Raw genomic sequence first — 19,041 nt, forward strand, 5'->3', positions numbered from 1 at the left:
GCGTGCACGCTCGCTGCTCACACGCTCTTTTGGAAGTTGAAATGGTGGAAAAACGCATTAAGTGAAGCCTGCATGGAAGAATTGAAAATGTTAATTCATAGTACATTCTGTATGATTTCCTCTTCCCGAGTTGTCGCTTCGCCCCAATGTGATTCAATATCTTTTTAATTATGGCTTTTGAAAGGAGAGGGCCCTACACTCACCATCTCTCCATGCTCAGGTCAACATATGGGAAGATGATATCGCACTGTTCTGTTACAAAGTGAAATATGCTTTTGAAAGCATAGCCTCTGCTTCTGTGGCTCAAAGGGGAGAATCTACCAAGTCGTGATGCAGTTGATTCTTGGGTTAGTCCTACTTTTTTATTCCCCCCACCGAAGAAATCAACAGCTAAAATATTCATGCAGACCTTTAAATCCAAAGGCACTTCATCTTTCCAGATCCTGTCGGAAATAAGCGCATGTCAGAGTTTCCCCTCCCTCTCAGCAGGCTGTGTCAGTGTTTACTGTCAGCAAACATCAATTCCCATAAAATCAGCGGCCGACGGTGACGCACAGAGCGTGGCCGACTGCGCTCCATCCCCATGACTAATCACTCATTTGATGATGCAGTGGAAAGGAAGCCGTTTTTCTCCATCGGGGGACCAGGGGGTGGTGTCTCCGAGGGCCGTGGTGGACAGCGTGCTAAACTGGAATGCTCGACACAAGTTTAGGCCTAATCGTCTCATTGTCTCCGTTCTGCTTGAAAGGATCAGCAGCCGTGCTAAGCTCCTCGGGGTACCAGCACTCAGCTGCTCTCTGCCATCTTGCTTTGTCTTCGCTGCTGTTGTTTGTGTTTACTGAGCCGAGCAGTGTTTTTTTTTTTCTGTTATTAGATTTCATTCGTCTTGTTGAATTTGTGTTTTAGTTAATTGTCGTTTAACCTGTGCATCGTGGCATCCTTCATAGTAACTTTTGGCCTTGGAGTGAATATCAAATCAAATCAAATCACTTTTATTGTCACATCACATGTGCAGGCACACTGGCACAGCACATGCGAGTGAAATTCTTGTGTGCGAGCCCCACAAGCAACAGAGATGTGCAAACACAACAACACAAACGAGCAAAATACAAGAATGGCCAACCTGAAACTAATAAATATATGTACAATATATAATAGTGTATGCATTTCTGGATGTGTATACTAAATATTTTCCTACGTGTGTGTGTGTGTGTGTATACACATTTTTACAAATTAAATAGTAAAAAAAATAAAAATAAATAATAATAATAATAAAATATATAAAATATACAGAGTTGAATATGTGCAAAACAAGTGGCATTTATATACAGTGTGGAGTGCATAATGTTGAAGTTCCAGTAGTGAAGCTGAGGTGTCTATGACGTGTTCAGCAGTCTGATGGCCTGATGGAAAAAGCTGTCTCTCAGTCTGCTGGTACGGGACCGGATGCTGCAGAACCTCCTTCCTGATGGAAGTAGTCTGAACAGTTTATGGCTGGGGTGACTGGAGTCCTTGATGATCCTCCCCGCTTTCCTCAGGCACCGCTTCCTGTAGATGTCTTGGAGGGAGGGAAGCTCACCTCCAATTATCCGTTCAGAGCACCGCACTACTCGCTGGAGAGCTTTGCAGTTGTAGGCGGTGCTGTTGCCATACCAGGTGGTGATGCATCCAGTGAGGATGCTCTCAATGGCACAGTGATAGAAGGTCCTGAGGATGCGGGGGCTCATGCCGAATCTTTTCAGTCTCCATTTCAGTCTCCAATATGCATTTCTTTTTATCAGTAATAATTGAAATATGGATTTTAAGTCAGGATAGGTTCGATGGCACGCCCGTCCATGTGCGCGCATGGACTGTTTGAAGTGCGAAAGCAGCACAAAGTGATGCCTGCCAGACATGTTCCTATGTTCATGTTCATGTTTGAGTGTTCTGTTGCCGTTACTCGCCTGTATTCAAATTGTCTGGGATCATCGGATGCCTCGGATTTATTGAAAGGACTTAGACGTATCCAGCACAAACATGGCTGCCTGATGTTTGTTTTGGGCTCCAGAGCAAGCTCTAACAACATTTCTGCGGCTGAGCAGATTATGTTACAGTGTCGTGCGTTTTTCACTATAGCCGACAACAACTTTGGCAGCTGAGGCGGTATGCTGACTTTAAAGCTTGGCGAGGGAGCGTAGGAGAGGAGCGGGGGGGTTGGTGCAGAGGGCCTTCCAGTATAAAGGTGAAGAGGTCGGTGTACAGGTGTGCAGTGGAGGGCACAGACTCGTGGTAGCGAGCCAGCACTGATCCTTTCTCTATCTCATATTCTGTCCCAACTAACTAGCAACATATTCCAGTAGTCTGTGAGGTATTTCACTGCTATAGGATGCAAGGGACAGTTTCTGCCTTCAAGTCGCAGGGTTTAGCTGTCCCGTGAGAATGGATCTTGATCTATGGTCGCCCGGGGAAAAATAGCAGGTGGAGGTGTGTGTATTTATGTTAATGAGAGATGGTGCAAGAACTGCACACTTTGAGAGTCATATAGTTGTCAGGATATTGAGTTTCTCCCCTTCTACGTCCCTCAGGACTTTGGAAAATTATTTATAACTTGTTTATATTCATCCGAGACCAAATACTAGGCCCGCTGAAGATATAATATATCACGCGGTGGTTAGGCTTGAAAATGTTGCTCTTGAGCTCCCAAAATTTGTATGAGCGGACTTCAGTGGCTGCTCAGTAAGACAGATATTGTCCCGCTTTTATCAGTATATTAATTATCCTACAAGGGGAGAGAGGATACTTACATAGAGGGGGTATCCAAAACCCACTGGAGGGGGGAATAAAATGATGACTCTGCATGACGAGGAGTCGACATGGATGACTTGAAAGAACTGTAAATGTAAAAATACCTCAGTAAATTGGCCTGCTTCTGACTCCAAATGTTGGGAAAGTGGAAGGCGATTCTTAGCGATGTATCACACCATCTTTATCGTGAATATATCTTAACACCATCACGATGCAGGTGCAGGTATCAGCTTTGTAGACATCTTGTAGTCAGTAATCGTTTATACATAGTAGCAGAAATCTGTTGAACAAAGGCAGGTGATGTGATACTTTGTGTGTTGAGCTGGCACACTGGATTTCTTCTTCTTTAATAAAAAAGTAATAATGTGCTTTACTATATGTTCCTTTAATAAAACAGTAAATTTGAAAATTCACGGGTAACACGATTAGTAATATTTTAGCGTTAAAAATATAATTTCAGTTAAAGAGCTTGCACATACTGGTGGAAAAACCCTTACTGTTCATTTAGATCAGCTGTGGCGCAAACCTTACACTGGGTGGGTGGTGTAATAGATTTGTTAAGCACTGTATGATACTCAGTATGTCAGATAAAGAATGAAAGGAGGAGCTGGACAGGAGTTGGGTTGCAAAGTGGCTTGGAGATACACAACATGTGTGGGCAGGCTAAAGTGGGTAAAATTGCTCACCCTATTCACATCTGGATGCACAGACAAATAACACTTGAGCCATCAGCTGTTGGTTAACATTGGGATCAGTGAATCTACTGGATTTGAACTCAATATGACTTTGCAGGCTATCTGAACTAACACCATAACTGATTTGTTCATAGTTTATTTGGAATGACTGAAGGAATCCTGTTAGTAATCTAGGTTTTATATCCAGACACGTAAAACCTATTGACACTCACATTTTTAATGTTTGATATCCCACTCTGCCTTTAGTGATTTGCTCCACCTGAAGCCTGTAACAAGTCCCAAAAGTCAGCAAAAAATGTATTTTTCCATCTGTTCACTTAGTAAAAAAAAATCTTGCGCCCTTGTTACAGTCGACTACTATACAGCCGTCTAACAACTACTTGTTTCAGAGAACTGAACATGGCAACCCAACAGCTGCCTGAGAAATTTCATTAAAAACGAAAACATCTTTGATCAGGTAGTTTACATATGCTGGACAGCTTAGCGTCCTGCCATGAAATTGGCTGCACACAAAAAAATTAAAATAAACTTTGTAGTTTTTTGCAAAATTCATGTCCCGTTTACAGCATCATCATTTTGAGATTTGGCTCGAGCACGCACGTGATGTCGTAGCTGCATGTGTTCTTTCGGTTCAGCAACCTTTTGAAGACTCTGTTTCTTGTTTCTTATCCTTGGCTCTGTATCTCGGCTGCTGCGTGGATTCAAAGTGACAATGCAGATTGTGTCTTTGAACGCAGACATCGACTCGTAGTAAATGGATACACGGGCCTCTCTTTAAAGATGCACTGTCTGCCTTCATCTTCAACTTTCCTTTTCGTGCCGTTCTCTGTCAGCTAATTTGTTAGTTTACAGTGAAAGCAAAGTTGCGGTGTGGTGTGTGTTGCTGCGTACACACCGAAGGGCCAAAACCTGCTGAGATCTTAAAGGACGGGTTTGGCCCTGTCCTTGAGTTTGACATCTTTTAGACTGTTAAGCTGTCAGCCTGCATTTGAGGTGCTGAAACATCAAATATTCAAGGTTCTCAGTTTTTGTACAAAAATGACTACAATAACCGCGAAGACAAGACCCTCATCATTTATTCCACAATGACATAAAAGCAAATGTTACGTTATTAAGAGATTTTTCAAGTATTTGCCATGACCATACAGGGAGAGAGTTTCAAATAATTACGTCCATGTTTGTGAAAACCAAAGACATGCAGTAAGTGGGTTTAGGTTAATTGGGGATTCTTAACAAGTGTGAGTGAGAGATGGTCAGTGTGTCAGCCCTGCGACAGACTGATGATCTGTCCAGGGTGCACCTTGCTTCTCACCCTATGGTAGCTAGGATAGGCTTCAGCCCCACCGCAGCCCTGATAAGGATAAGCGGAACAGAATGGATGGATGGATGGTTTCGCCAATATCGGCCTGCCAAGTGCTAAACTTCGAGCAAAGCGTTGAGCAGAGACCTCTCTCCCATATGCCGTCAAACCCTCTGTTTCCAAGGGAAGGCCAATCAGATAAAAGCTGCCATAAAGGGAGTGAGGCCCTGAAAAGAGCAGGCTGTTAATACATTTTATTTCAGAGGGAAAGCTGGAGTGCTGCGCCCTCTACTCTAGCAGAGTCTAAGATTAAAAAATAGAGGTTAAAATAAGCAAAAGGTCCCTCTAATGCTAAATCATTTGTATGTGAAGTTGAAAAGCTACAAACTAATAATAAGCTAAAAGTAAAACACAGAAAGTCTTACTTGATATGAAGTGGATCAGCTGTGGGAGGAAAAAGGGGGAAAAAATAGAAACTTGGAACTTTTTACTTTTTTCCCTTGAAATATTAAATGAAAATTACTATTTTTTTAAAGATATTTGCAAGAAAAAGTTTTTACTATGGTCTGAAATACACATATAATCATTTGGAATTATACACCAGCTGTAGGTGGTTACTTACATAACTCACTGAGGGCTTATACGGAAAAAGTATTACAAATCATATGAAAAATATCAAATGCTGTTAAACAGCTGTGGCCTATAGCTGTTATCAGATTAAGGCAGTTGAGCAAAAAGTTTATGATTTTGTTCCCTGTTGAAATGGAAATATTTACATACTTTAGCAGAGATGGAGCACACACTTCTGAAAAGCCATAAAAGCCATGAAACAAAGCGCGAGTAAACCTCAGTCGGTCGCCCCGTACAGTGGCTGTGTTGACCTGTTTTATAAATCTACTCCGTTTAATTCCTTTAGTCGAACATGCAAACGTTAGTGTAAAACAAATGAGTCAGCTTTAAGCCCCTCCTTTAGCTCATGCCTGTGTGAGAGTATTCACCATCTGCCCATTGTAAACATGGACGTTAAGGATTTGTCGAGGCTTTGTATGTATACGTGGACACTATCCCATTTCCCCAGCTGCCTCCATGGTATGGGACATTCTGTTGTCGTGCAGCACCTGTTCACATTGTCAACAAAATAGCTGAAGAGAAACAAATTATGCAAAAAGTATTTTTAAAGCATGATTGCACGCTTTGATGAATGATTGAATTTTTTTCAACCCACATGTGGTTCAAGTATGGAAGCTGAGGGTGGAGAGCTAACCACCAGCCCATCTGTGGGCATCGCACGCTAAGCTTTAGTTGTGGTAGAAACACAACAAAGCCAGAGGCAGGGAAAGAGAGAGAAAGAGAGGAGAGCTTGTTACCCTTGAGGGCCTCGGTCCTATCAGTCACTGTGCCACAACGATTCGCCCTGTAACTGATCCGTGGACGCCGAGTCTACAGGTCAACTGTGACAGTCTGCTTTGTGCGTGTGTGTGTGTGTTTGCATCTTGTGGGTTTGTGTGCGTGTGCATCTGCATTCTGTCCCTCGATGCCGCTGCAGCAGAATGCAGAAACATGCATGTAGGAGGTGCGCATGTGGTCATTCGCTGCTAATGAAATGACATGCAGGTAGAAGCACGGCGAAGGGCATCATGGGGTTAGGCATGCAGGACAGCAATATGTTGCCACAGCAACAGTCAATGAGACTTTGTCCAAGTGAGAGGGAGAGGCAGGAGAGGCGGAAACAAGTCAAAGTGGAGCAGTTGCCATAGCGACTTCTCCATTGCAACTGCCTGTGAATTTCTCTCTCGCCGGTGTGAGTGTGTCTGCCTGACTGATGCGCTGGTTTTAGCGCCATAGCTCTGTATGGATGTGTCTGTGACACCCTAGTCTATCACTGGAGATTTACGGTGCTACATTTGCAGCCACCTTACATACGTTTGTGTACTTAACACAGCATCTACATATATATAAGCAGCTTTCAAAGAGAGCCGCACGCCCTCCATCTCTCCTGCCTTCTATAATAGATGCAGTAGTGGTTATTTATGTGGTTATTCGCCACTACTGTTTGCTCATATCCTCAAGCCTGCACGCACACACACTCGCAGACACACAAACAGAAGCCAACAGGGGCTGCTGTCACTGTGCCACTCCTCTGAGTCTTCTGTGCCATATGCTACCGTAGGCTCCTGGCAGGCAGGAGCGACGCTGCTCACAGTCAGCTAGGAGACTGGTTCAAAGGCCAACGAGGGCCCATCGGGGACCGTCCTACGTGCACGCACAGCGCTGCAGGAGAGGGCGTATGCTGAAAACTCTCAGGACTGACATTGGATGCTTTCTGAAATGAGCTGCATGAGTTTCTTAGTGGAGGATGCCAGAATTTATCATCATAGCTTCCCTGAGCAACCATAGAGTTTAAAGGGCACCTGTTATGCTCATTTTCAGCTTCATATTTTTATAATTAGACTCCACTGGAGTAGCTTTAAGTGTTTTATGGTTCAGAATAGCCTTTATTCATCTTTTACCAGGTCTTGGTGCAACCTGTCAGTTCATCCAGTGGGTGGGGTCAAAGAAGTGTTCTGTTTGGGAGGCAGGCCATGCCCTCAAGCCAGTGGTAGAGAAATCACTGTGTCATTGTTTGTATTTTTTGTTTAATATGAGCATCCACCACTGTAACAGTATATTATATGTATATATCATCATATATTATATATAAGAGAAAATAAGGAAATAAATAACACAGTAGGTCTACATTAACTGAATACCTTCAGCTTGCCTCAGAAATTCATGTTTACAATATATTGCAGAGAATATGTTTTTAAGTACTTGTTTTCACATTTTTAAGCATTATTATTTAAGTTAGTGTTGTCCAGGCAACACTAGTTTAAATCCATCCATCCATTTGCATCCGCTTATCCTTTTCAGGGTCGCTGGAGCCTATCCCAGCTGTCATAGGGCGAGAGGCGGGGTACACCCTGGACAGGTCGCCAGTCTGTCGCAGGGCCAACACACAGGGACAGACAACCATTCGCACTCACACTCACACCTAGTGGCAATTAACCTATCCCCACAACTTAGTTTAAATCACTATAGCTAATAATCCGGTTGTTCAGTGATGACGCGACGAATCCTACTTCCGGGTCTAAAGTAGTCTGCTTTAATATGGCTTTTGTGTTGTTAACATGTTTAATGTTTTGTATTTTCTTCTATTTAATCTCAAAAAGCTCCTAAAACAGTCAGTGATCACTGTTGACCTCCCTCGGCTTTTATTACCGCTAATCATTTATTTAAGCTCAGTTTTTAAAACCTTAGGATGTAACTACAGCCCAGCCCATGCAGCAGTATATGAATGACTAACCTCGTATTGTGGATGGATTATCTCAGTTGTTCTCCTGGCTGAAGTTTGGTCCTTTTACAGCATCCTGCCATGCAATTACATTTGTTCCTGACCACCGAGAACACTCACGTCAACTTTTATCGAGTGGAAAAAAAGTTAGCTTGTTTATATTATGCTAACATAGCTGTGTGTCGCTAGCGGTCACGTAGCACATCATTATATACCAGCTAGCCCAACTTCAGTAACCCTACAAACGTCACTGCTGTTTAGTTTTCTGTCTTCATTTATGCTGGAAGTGATAACAGAGCTGTACGTTTTAATTTGTTTCCAAAACCCTGCAGTCAGGACATGCTATATTGTATTTAGATAGAAGCTAGCGAGCTAACTTCCTGCTAACTTCTAACTCCGTTAAATGTCATAAATTCCGTTTTCATGGATGCCTGGATGTTAAACTCAATTGTTACACCTGGTAGAGCAGAACGCTGATCATTTTATTAAAGATGAAAGACTTTAGACAGTTTTTCAACTCTCAGTAATGCCATAGTGATCGTTTGATATATGGACCTGCAGCGGAGTTTAGGCCCAGACACGGCTAGTGACGTCAGACTGAACAACCAGATAGACAGATCCTGCCTCCAGTTTGCACATTTATACTTACTTTCAGTAAAATAAATACAGAAAACTTTACGGGAAGCAACTCTGGAGCTAAACTTTGTTTTCTAATGTTCTTGCGTAACATTTTCATGGGTAACTTTTTAGCTATCTTTCCATTTTTCACCTCCAGGCGGGACCCACCAACAATTTGTGCCAGTGCAAAAATGATAGCGTCCAAGAAAACTGTGTTCTTCTAGAGATTCCACACAGGGGAGTTGACCTAGAAATAGGTTTCTATAGCTGTCTCTGCAGCTCAAGGCGACTTGAAATTTGCATTTATGGGGGTTCCGAGTTCCAAGGTGCAAAATAAAATGAGGAAATTATGGAAATTTATTGCACACATGATATATTGAGAGCCAGTGGCCTTTTATTTTGTGTTGATTGCGCACTGAATGCTCTTCAGAGGGGAGTATACAGACATCAGCTCCACTCCTTTGGGGCCCGGCTTTGATATGTTTCCTAGTGTCATCCTGGTACCTTCTTTTTTACCTTCTGTATGTTGTGCCACATTGCTTTGAGTGTGTTTACTAGAGAGTGGCTGTTTGAACAGTGTTAAACATCTCTTCTCTGCAGCAGAGAGCTCTTTGGGGTGAACTCTGACACCAACACATTGAGCTACCCCATCATAAGAGCTGTTGTGCAGATATTCTGTGAATTTATCTGGACATTCTCTGTTGAAACTAATTGCCTCAGGCTGCCATCAATTTTCAGTTGCACACACAGATGCTTTTGCACTGCGCTAGGAATTGCATCAGTTTTAGTCAATCTGGGCCTCAGTGTGAAGTAAAGACTGATGCACGACAGGCTCTAATGTGAAGCACTACAGTAGCTGGTAATTTTCTTCAAGCCTTTTTTTTCTCGCTGTAATCACCAGGAAACATTTGACAAGATTCTCACGGTGGCGCCTCTCGTTACTGCCTGTTGTTAGAATCATTGGCTGAAATCTAAATGAGCTCAAGCCCATTTTTAAAGGTTGGCATCCAGCCGCAGTAAGTAATGCAGCACTGATCCAGTGCTGTGTTTTCATCACGCTGCAGTTTGTTCCATATACTATGGTCTAACACAATGTCTAATCATAACTGTGAATGCAGTCATTGACTTTTTGTTCTTTCACACTCTGTTTTTCCCTGTTTGTGCATGTAGATATCCGTGACCGCAGGAAGAAGCCGGTGATGCTGTTTATTCACGGCGGCTCCTACATGGAAGGCACAGGAAACATGTTTGATGCCAGCGTCCTCGCCGCCTACGGCAACGTGATCGTGGTAACCATGAACTACAGGCTCGGCGTGCTCGGTGAGTGGCCCTCATGACTTTTTCATGCTAACAGATTTGCACCAACAAATAGATTTGATTTATATTCCATATCTCCCCAAACGCTGAGCTAAAAGAACGTTTCTTCTTTTCTCTAAACTGAGTCGATGATGGGTGACATGAATAGAATCCATCATTGTAATGACAACCAGTCCAGGGCCTGATCGTTACAGCTCACTTGCTTATAGATTTCCCCTCACTGTCTAAACACCGATTGTGTAATTCTTTAATTTTCTTTGAATACTGATGGCCTTTTTTTTGTTTTTGTTTTTGTTTTTTACAAAACTTTTGCATTGTAAACCCTTTCTTGGAAACAGGGGGAGCTGAGATGAAGACACTAGCCAGACTCGTTCAGCTGAAACACACCAGAAAGGAAGTTTGGCTTGTCTTTACCCAGTTTGCAGTGTGAATAAAAAGAAATAAAAAATGTTACAATTCAAGCTTAGTTTCCATGGTATCCCTTGGTGATGGTGCCAGGATAGATCACGATCATTTGGTAAAGTTGTGGATAGTATTGTGGTGGAGCCTGATACAATGGGACTGGAAGGATCAAATTATAAAAATGTGCAAAGACTCCTTGAGTGTTTATGGTTAAATGCTGAAGTCTAAACCAGGTTGAATCAGGAGGACTGCAATTTATAAAGATGTGCACAGTTTTATCCATCCAGCCATTCGCTTCCACTTATCCTTTTCAGAGTCGTGGGGGGTGCTGGAGCTTATCCCAGCTGTCATAGGGCGAGAGGCGGGGTACACCCTGGACAGGTCGCCAGTCTGTTAAAGGGCTAACACACAGAGACAGACAACCATTCGCTCTCACATTCACACCTATGGGCAATTTAGATTGATCAGTTAACCTATCCCCACTAACTGCATGTCTTTGGACTGTGGGAGGAAGCCGGAGTACCCGGAGGGAACCCACATAAGAACATGCAAACTCCACACAGAAAGACCCCGGCCTAGTGGTGGAATTGAATTCAGAACCTTCATGCTGTGCGGCAACAGTGCTAACCACAATTCCCACCGTGCATCATGGTCCCTTTTCTCATAAAATAGAAGAACGCAGAATAAGTAGAATGAAGAGCAGGTAGAAGAGAAGGTAGATATGGTTTTGCAATGTATTAATCAGAAGAATTTTACTTTCAAAAATGTGGTCGAAGACATATATGGAGCCATAATCAACAGTGACTTATTTTAAGTTGGGAGTAATGAAGCACATGGCTTCATATGCACTAGATTTCTCCTAAAATTTAAAAAAAAAAAAAAAATCTTACCTTAAATCGTGTCTAGATTTGTCTACATAATTGTTTCCCAACCACTGTGGATAGGTGTGCCATGAGAAATAATCAGGTGTGCCGTGGAAGATTATCTGGTTCAACCTGATTAGTAACGGGCAGATTGATTACTTTCTCTTCCACTAGAGGGCAGTACAACTACCTGCTCTCATTAAATGGGTTGCCAATAAAACAGAAGAAGACGAAGAAGAAATTACATAATAGTCATGCTGTGAGTGAGACGACAAAGCGTGTAATAAATAAATAGATAAATATTTGAAAAGAAAACGTAGTCAATCTGACCTGGATCCTGGAGAAAATTCCGACCCAGATGAAGCCCTGGCATGAGTAGTGGTCAAAAGAAAGCAAAAAAAGTATACTGGGGACAAACCAAACCAATTCCACTGTGCCTGGTGCGCAGGGGGAAAATGATCAATATCCTTTTTGTGACATTTTTGTTTGGTGGTGTGCCGTGTGATTTTTCTAATGTGAAATATGTGCAGTGGCTCCAAAAGGTTGGGAAACACTGGTCTACATAGAGTTAAAGTTAAAGTGCTGCGAAAAACTGTTTACACCCTTCCTGATTTTTTTTTTTTTTTTTTTTTGCTTATTTATTATCCTTGCGGACATTATGTTAATAAGTAATTGCCCTCTAAACCTAATAACTGGTTGTGCCATCCTTGGCATCAACAGCTGCAATTAAGTATTTGTGATAACCGGCAGTGAATGTTTCACAGTGCTTTGGAGGAACTTTGGCCCACTCTTCTTTGTAGAATTGTTATAATTCAGACTGAAAAGTATTAACAGACTGCTTAAGGTGATACCAAAGCATCTTATTTTGTTTGGTTTCTTTTTGAGCTATTCAGAGGTGGACTTGGATAACCCAAATGCAACCAACACCTTCAGAGCACAATGATGGTTGGACATTGTCCTTCAGAATTTCCTGATACAGAGCAGAATTCATGTTTCCCTCAATTATGGCAAGTCTAACAGGTCCCGAGGCAACAAAACAGCCCAAGACCGTTACACTACCACCATGTTTGACTGCTGGTGTGATTCTTGTAGCATCATGAACTCTGAACTTGACTGAGGCAAGTGAAGCCTGCAGGTCTTTAAGTATTGTTCTGTGTTATTTTGTGACCTGATGAGTCATCAGTAGACTCTTGGAGGAATCTTGGTAGGCCAGTCACTTCAATACTGGAGTCCTAAAGCCTTAGAAATGGCTCTTTTCAGACTGGTAATAAAAGTATGTCAGCTTTTTCATTATGTGGTGGCATGATTTGTTGCTTTGTGAGATCTTTTAGCTTACTTACTTAATTCTCGTACTCTTGTCACTAGGGCTGCCACAAACGATTATTTTGATAGTCGACTAGTCACCGATTATTTTTGCGATTAGTCGACTAATCAGATCATCATCCATTGGACGTAAAACTACAGCTTATTGCACCAGCAGCATCTGCTCTTATATAACTATCATTAGCTTACAGCTTTAAGTGTTTAAGGTAAGTGCTAACTAAAAATAAAGACAAGATGATAGTTTATTAAATTTTAATGAAATTTGCAGATTGTTTCGGTGAAGTTTAATAAACTCCTTGCTATCTAAAATATAACAGGACACCGGAGTAGATTCTGGAGCATCTCACACTTCTGATAATCAGTTGTCTGCTTGACGTTTATTCAGCTGTGTAAAAACTATAACTTTAATCTCAGACAAACTGATTTACTCAGGAACAAATAAAATACTAAAAAAAAGCCAAACAATAACATTTTAAGTTATCTAAGTGACTCATATATATTTAACCTGAGTAGCGAAAGACGGCGGTGGGTTTGAAAACGATTTGCGGGGAGTCCGGTGTTCTCACGGCGCTAGTGAGCCTAGCCCCGGCTCGCTAACGAGCTAGTGGGTAACAGATGTCTCCGAAAACGTCGGAGCGCTTTTGAAAATATGTGGTGACCTGATAAACTGAGCAGATATTTGAGGTTTAAACAGCTACATTCTCGCCTGAAAATATGTTAAACGTTTATTTTGTGACCCAGAAAGAATAATAAGAGTAACATTAAAACTAACTAGCTGCCGCCATTGTTGGAAACTGAGCTGGGCTGCGCTATGAATTCTGGGACACAGCTGCTTCTTCTTCTTCTTCGGGGTTTAACGGTAGCTGACATCCTTGTATATGCAATGCTGCCATCTTCTGTTTCAGTCCGTTATTACACTCTTAAATCCTGCCACTTATTCCTGCGTCTTTTGTGATCTTACAAAGCTTCAAACGACGCGTCGACTATTAAATCAGTCGTCGACGATTTTGATAGTCGACGTAATCGTGACTAGTCGACAAATCGTGGCAGCCCTACTTGTCACCATACATCCTGTTTTTTTATTTGGCCACTGAGTCCTGCATTGCCAGGAAGTCTATTAAACATAGGAGTGGAAGAAGAGAACAAGCATGCAAATCATATACAGATGTGGCATTTTTACTGACGTGGAAATGCACCTCACAATTCCTCATTTTAACTGCACGCCCTCGCCCAGAACCTCCAACTTTCAGATGACTGTTTTGCAGATGTATAATTCATTCCACAGAGAGTAGGCATTGTAAAAAACAAAAACAAAAAAAACCAAACCTTTGCGGAGTATTTTGGTAGGGGAAGGTTTGGTTATGATGCACTTTTGAGCTGTTAGTACCAGCGGCAGCACTGAGAGAAAGTGAGGGATTTGGAAAGTGGTTAAAGTGGCTTTACAGGCCCGGTGTAGCACGCTGTAACCTGTCTGCTCAGTTCACTGTGAGATCTGCCAGCACACTATTGTCTGCCACCTCAGCTCTCCAGCACGAGCGCGTCATCCCTTTTTTGAAAATACACTCGACTTCTCTTTGTTACCGCACTCTGTCTCGCTCCACTGAGACCAAGTACGGTAATTTAGCTTGGAGAGGAGGAACATGCCTCTAAGGAGGCAGGTGCTAACTAAAGGAAACTAAGTGCTTTAGATATTTCATTAGCCGAAGAGAGAGCGGGCTCCTGGAAGCTGTTTTAAAATAGGCAGCCTGGCTTTGATTTGTTTTGTTTCTTTCTTAAAGGATGTTGCTGTGTTGTTTTTGGAGCATTTAAACCGCCTTTACTGCGGTGACACATTTTCATTTGCATGCAATTACCTAAAGTGTTTGCTTTTCAGTGCTTCCCTATTGAATTCATCAGCATTTTTTGCTACAGTGAATAACAGAATGTAATATGAAATATCTATTAAAGGACTGTTAAAAGGCCTTTTTGTTGCTTTTGTTATTGTTGATTGCTGCTATCTATAAAAGTGTAATTCTTCTCATCAAGTTAATTGTTACAGAAAAGTGCTGGTAACGAGTTTGTTACTTTGTTAAGAGTGACAGTTTTAGCCAAAATCTAGCCGCTGTGGTTTAGAGTCAGCGCTAGTGTCATTCTCCTCCTAAAAGTGCTGCCACCAGGGTTGTGGAGCTGTAATTAGCTCCAATTAGCTTGCAGGTGAAGTGGTGCTCATTAGCAGCCGGCACACACTTGTTATCATACAGAATATTGTGAATACTACTGCAATGCCATGGCTATCCTGAGTGCTATCACGCTAGCTAACCTGACTGACACAACTGTAAAAGTGTGAAAAGGTATTTTCTTTTTTTTCTTCTGTCAAATTGAAATGATTGAGAAAAACATGGGAGCATGCTAGTATTTCTCATGGTACCAGGTAGTTTATTTCATGTTTACAACATTTAATAGAGAGGAAGCACCAAATCACAGTTAGCTTTACTTTACTCATCTTACCTCTGTTAGTCCTGAATTTGTGTCTGGAGGTAGTCGAATATCATCTGAACAGCTAAACTCATTGTAAATTACAGTATATTTGCCATATCCTTTATTCCCTTTGAAACTCATGTAGTTATTTGAGCTATTTTTATAGCTTTAACAGCTAATGGCAACAGCAGACTACTAAGTAAAATGTTGAAGAAGTAGAAGTACACTGTCACTGTTAATACAGGAACTAAGAGGGTAAAAGCAGCAAGGCCCTGCTAAACAAATGTACTTGATTTCCTTGACTTCCTTAGAAGTGCATCAAGAGTGAGGACCACTATAAAAGAACAATTTGGCAGCTTGTTGTTAAGCGCATTCAGGTTTGTGTTACCACAATGCCACAGAGGAACCTTATCAACAGTTGTTATTGCCCATCAGTCTGCGTGTCTGTTACGTGGCATTAATGATCAAAGCAAGCAAACATGTGAGAGATTGATAGTCATACAGAAAGCAGTTACTAAATAAAAGAGCTTTTCAATCATTGTGTGTACTTTTGTTTAACCATGGCTGTATATTAGCCAGCTTAATGCTTATATTTTTGTGTATGTATGAAAAAGAATCCACAGTGCTTAGGACCAGCAGTGGATCAGTTTAGACCAGATGGGCCACCAAGCTTGTAATAGACTGGCAGAAACCCTGTTTCTGAAAGGAAAAGCAATTCTAGCAAAGTTCCAGGTTAGATGAACTTGGGAATAGAAAGCAAAGGCTAGTTTCCTGTTTTTCTCAACATAACAAGGGGATTGGTAACTTTTCAGGCATTAGGTTTCTACCTCCAGACTAAAACCTGGCTACACTGTTGGCTTGTTAACTTGTTAATTCGTGCTCCCAGCGCTCTTTGATTTGTTTTTATCAGTAAGATGTAAATAGTTTTTTTTATATGTGGTCAACGACAGCGTCACATATCTGTTAGTACTCTTATAGAGCAATGCTGTATGATAGCTCTGCATATTGAGGATATTCATAGTGCTGTTTCATGCCAGCTTGAACCTGGTGTGTTGACTTTTAGAAGAAAGTAATCCTGTACAAAAGACATTTAAATGTGTGGATTACAAATGTACTTTTCAAAGATGATAAAAATAAGTCAGGTGTCGCAGCGGCATTAGATTCTCCCCGAGTATCACGCCCTACCTAATGACGTGAGCATTAGGTTGGACTTAATTATCTGTCCTTGTATGTTACATCTCTCTCCCTCCTTCCAGTCCTCCAGCTGCAATTCTGCATTTTCTTCTTCCTGCACCCTGTCTGTAACTCTCTCATCACATTCTTTGAGTCAAGGAGAAAGCAAATTGCGGGGGAGACTTTGTCATTTGTATGCAAAGAGACGGCAGCCATCTCCCAAATATGAGAGCCATCCAGAGCAATTTGGCCATGATTGGGAGAAATGTGAGTAATCTTTCACCCCATGCATCCTGCATGATGGATGGCATTTTCCTTTGACAGAGAGAGGCAAAGCTAGTGTGGGGTTAGAAGCGAGCGTTTGTGTGTTTAGAGGTGGTGTGCACCAGGCACGTGTAGGTGCATGCAGTCATGCATATCAATGTCTGCTCTGTGGATACGCTGTGCGATGGTTTCTGCTGTTTGTGTTCTTGCTTCAGCAATCCGACATGTCGATTTGGAAGGGCGATGCAGGAATTATTGATACAGAAGCTAGATGTGGCCACGTGATATGAAAACTCGAAACAGCGTGTGTTTCTGCGCAGGCCGACGTCTTCGCATGAGATTATATTCGATATCATCAGCGATGCAGCCTTCCGGTGCTGCAGTCAGCAGTGCAAGAGTTCAGTTTTGTGGTCTTGGTTTACGAAGCCTACCACAAATTAGTCTGGGTCTCGCAAAGTTTCCTGTGCTGTATGGTTTCGACGTCGTGATGTATTTAATTACCCTGATCATATAAATGATTAAAGCTGGAGTTGAGTTAATTGGAATGCACTGCTGCTAATTAGGACTTAAAGCTGGTCTTTGAAACATGCCTTGCCCATACTGTATCTGGAGAGCAAAAGGAAGTGCAATTTATTCTGCTCCTGAACTTGAATCTGGTTGTCAAAACTTATAAACACATAAAATTCAAATCATTTAATGTATAGTAAATGTTTTTGGCACAGGTAGGGGTGGGCGACTTGATGAAAAATAACGACTATCGATGATAGGCTGAGCCCATCGGCGATTTATTTATTTATTTATCTGCTCATGAGTAAGTTTGCTAATAATGATGGAGCTAATAGAAGCAGTCAACAGAATAATAATGCTGTTTTAACAGCACCCTCTTTCATCTGCCCCCACCTCATCTGCTTGTTGATGGAGGTGCAGAAACTGGTGATAGCCTATCATACTCAGCCGGATGGTGGACACGTACATGCTCATGCAACTTAGTCGTGTTTGAGTACTTTGCTTGCACTATACATCTGAACTAGTGGCACGCCGCTTTGGTTACATTCTTAGGTTTACCTCTTTCATCTGGATTAAAGCCAATGGCAACCTTACAATTTTTTAGTGCTATGAGCGTTAACGTGCCGTAATCACGACTAACGCGATTAATAATTAACCCATCTGGAGCGCAGACTGAGTCAAAATCCCTCTGTCATCAGTCATCAGTGTTCTCTTTTTATTTCTCAAGTAATAATAATGGATTGCATTTAAATAGCGCTTTTCAGGACATTCAAAGCACTTTACAATTCCACTATTCAGTCACTCTCACATTCACACACTGGTGGAGGCAGCTACAGTTGTAGCCACAGCTGCCCTGGGGCAGACTGACAGAAGCGAGGCTGCCATATCGCGCCATCGGCCCCTCTGGCCAACACCAGTAGGCTGTAGGTGAAGTGTCTTGCCCAAGGACACAACGACCAGGACAGACAGAGCTGGGGTTCAAACCGGTAACCTTCCAGTTACAAGATGAGCTACCCAACCCCCTGAACCACGGTCGCCCCATCAAGTGTATATACATGTATGCATACTGGAGAATATTAGAAGCTCTTTGGCAATGGCAGACTTGTGACGTGTTTTAAAAGCTAGCTGAGTTTTTACAGGATCTTAGTTCCACGCAACACTCTGACAGCTGTAGTTGTCTGTGGCTTTGAAAGTTTCTCTTCTTTCAGGCTTTTTTAGTGCATGTTTAACAGGTCTGATGCCTCTTGTTAACAGGGTGTTATTCAGAATTTGTTGTTGAATAGCAGTTACCAAGCAGCTTCTAGATGCCACCTTGTGATGATAGTCATAGCACATTGCATCCTACCAAGGTTAAAGTTACTATGTTACAATGGTTTGATGTATAACGTACAGAATTGTCATGCAAAAAAAGGGATATATAACCCTAAGTTAAACTGTCTAGCGTTGACTCGCTATAACAGTTAATGTGAGGTTTCCTGATGGTTAGGGACAAATGCAATCGCATGGCAGGATGCTGTAAATGTTCCAAACTTCAGTCAGGAGAACAACTGAGATAATCCATCCACAATACGAGGTTAGTCATTCATATACTGCTGCAGGAATACAAAGCATTAAAACATGTTAAAAAAAAAAGCAACAGCTTTAATAAACACAGAGTAGTTTGGACCTGGACCTGGAAGCAGGGTTCACACGTCATTGCTGTTACAATACACTCAACACTGTCTACAGGGTGGGCCATTTATATGGATACACCGTAATAAAATGGGAATGGTTGGTGATATTAAAGTCCTGTTTGTGGCGCATTAGTATATGTGAGGGGGCAAACTCCTCAAGATGGGTGGTGACCATGGTGGCCATTTAGAAGTCGGCCATCTTGGATACAACTTTTGTTTTTTCAATAGGAAGAGGGCCATGTGACACATCAAACTTATTGGCAACGTCACAAGAACAGCAATGGTGTGCTTGGTTTCAACGTAACTGTCTACTGATGAGCAAAAAACTATTTTG

At 42.0% G+C, this 19,041-nt stretch overlaps 1 protein-coding gene across 1 annotated transcript in view; it reads left to right on the plus strand.

The window, feature by feature from the left end:
- The window catches only part of nlgn2a (neuroligin 2a), a 254,588-nt gene that overhangs the window by 153,019 nt on the left and 82,528 nt on the right, over positions 1-19,041 (plus strand). Inside the window, exon 5 of the mRNA XM_080876002.1 lies at positions 9,899-10,048. Coding sequence (XP_080732128.1) covers positions 9,899-10,048 — 150 coding nt within the window. The remainder of the gene's footprint in view (positions 1-9,898; positions 10,049-19,041) is intronic.

Source organism: Rhamphochromis sp. 'chilingali' (genome assembly GCF_963969265.1).
Source record: "Rhamphochromis sp. 'chilingali' genome assembly, chromosome: 1".
Taxonomy (NCBI): Eukaryota; Metazoa; Chordata; class Actinopteri; order Cichliformes; family Cichlidae; genus Rhamphochromis; species Rhamphochromis sp. 'chilingali'.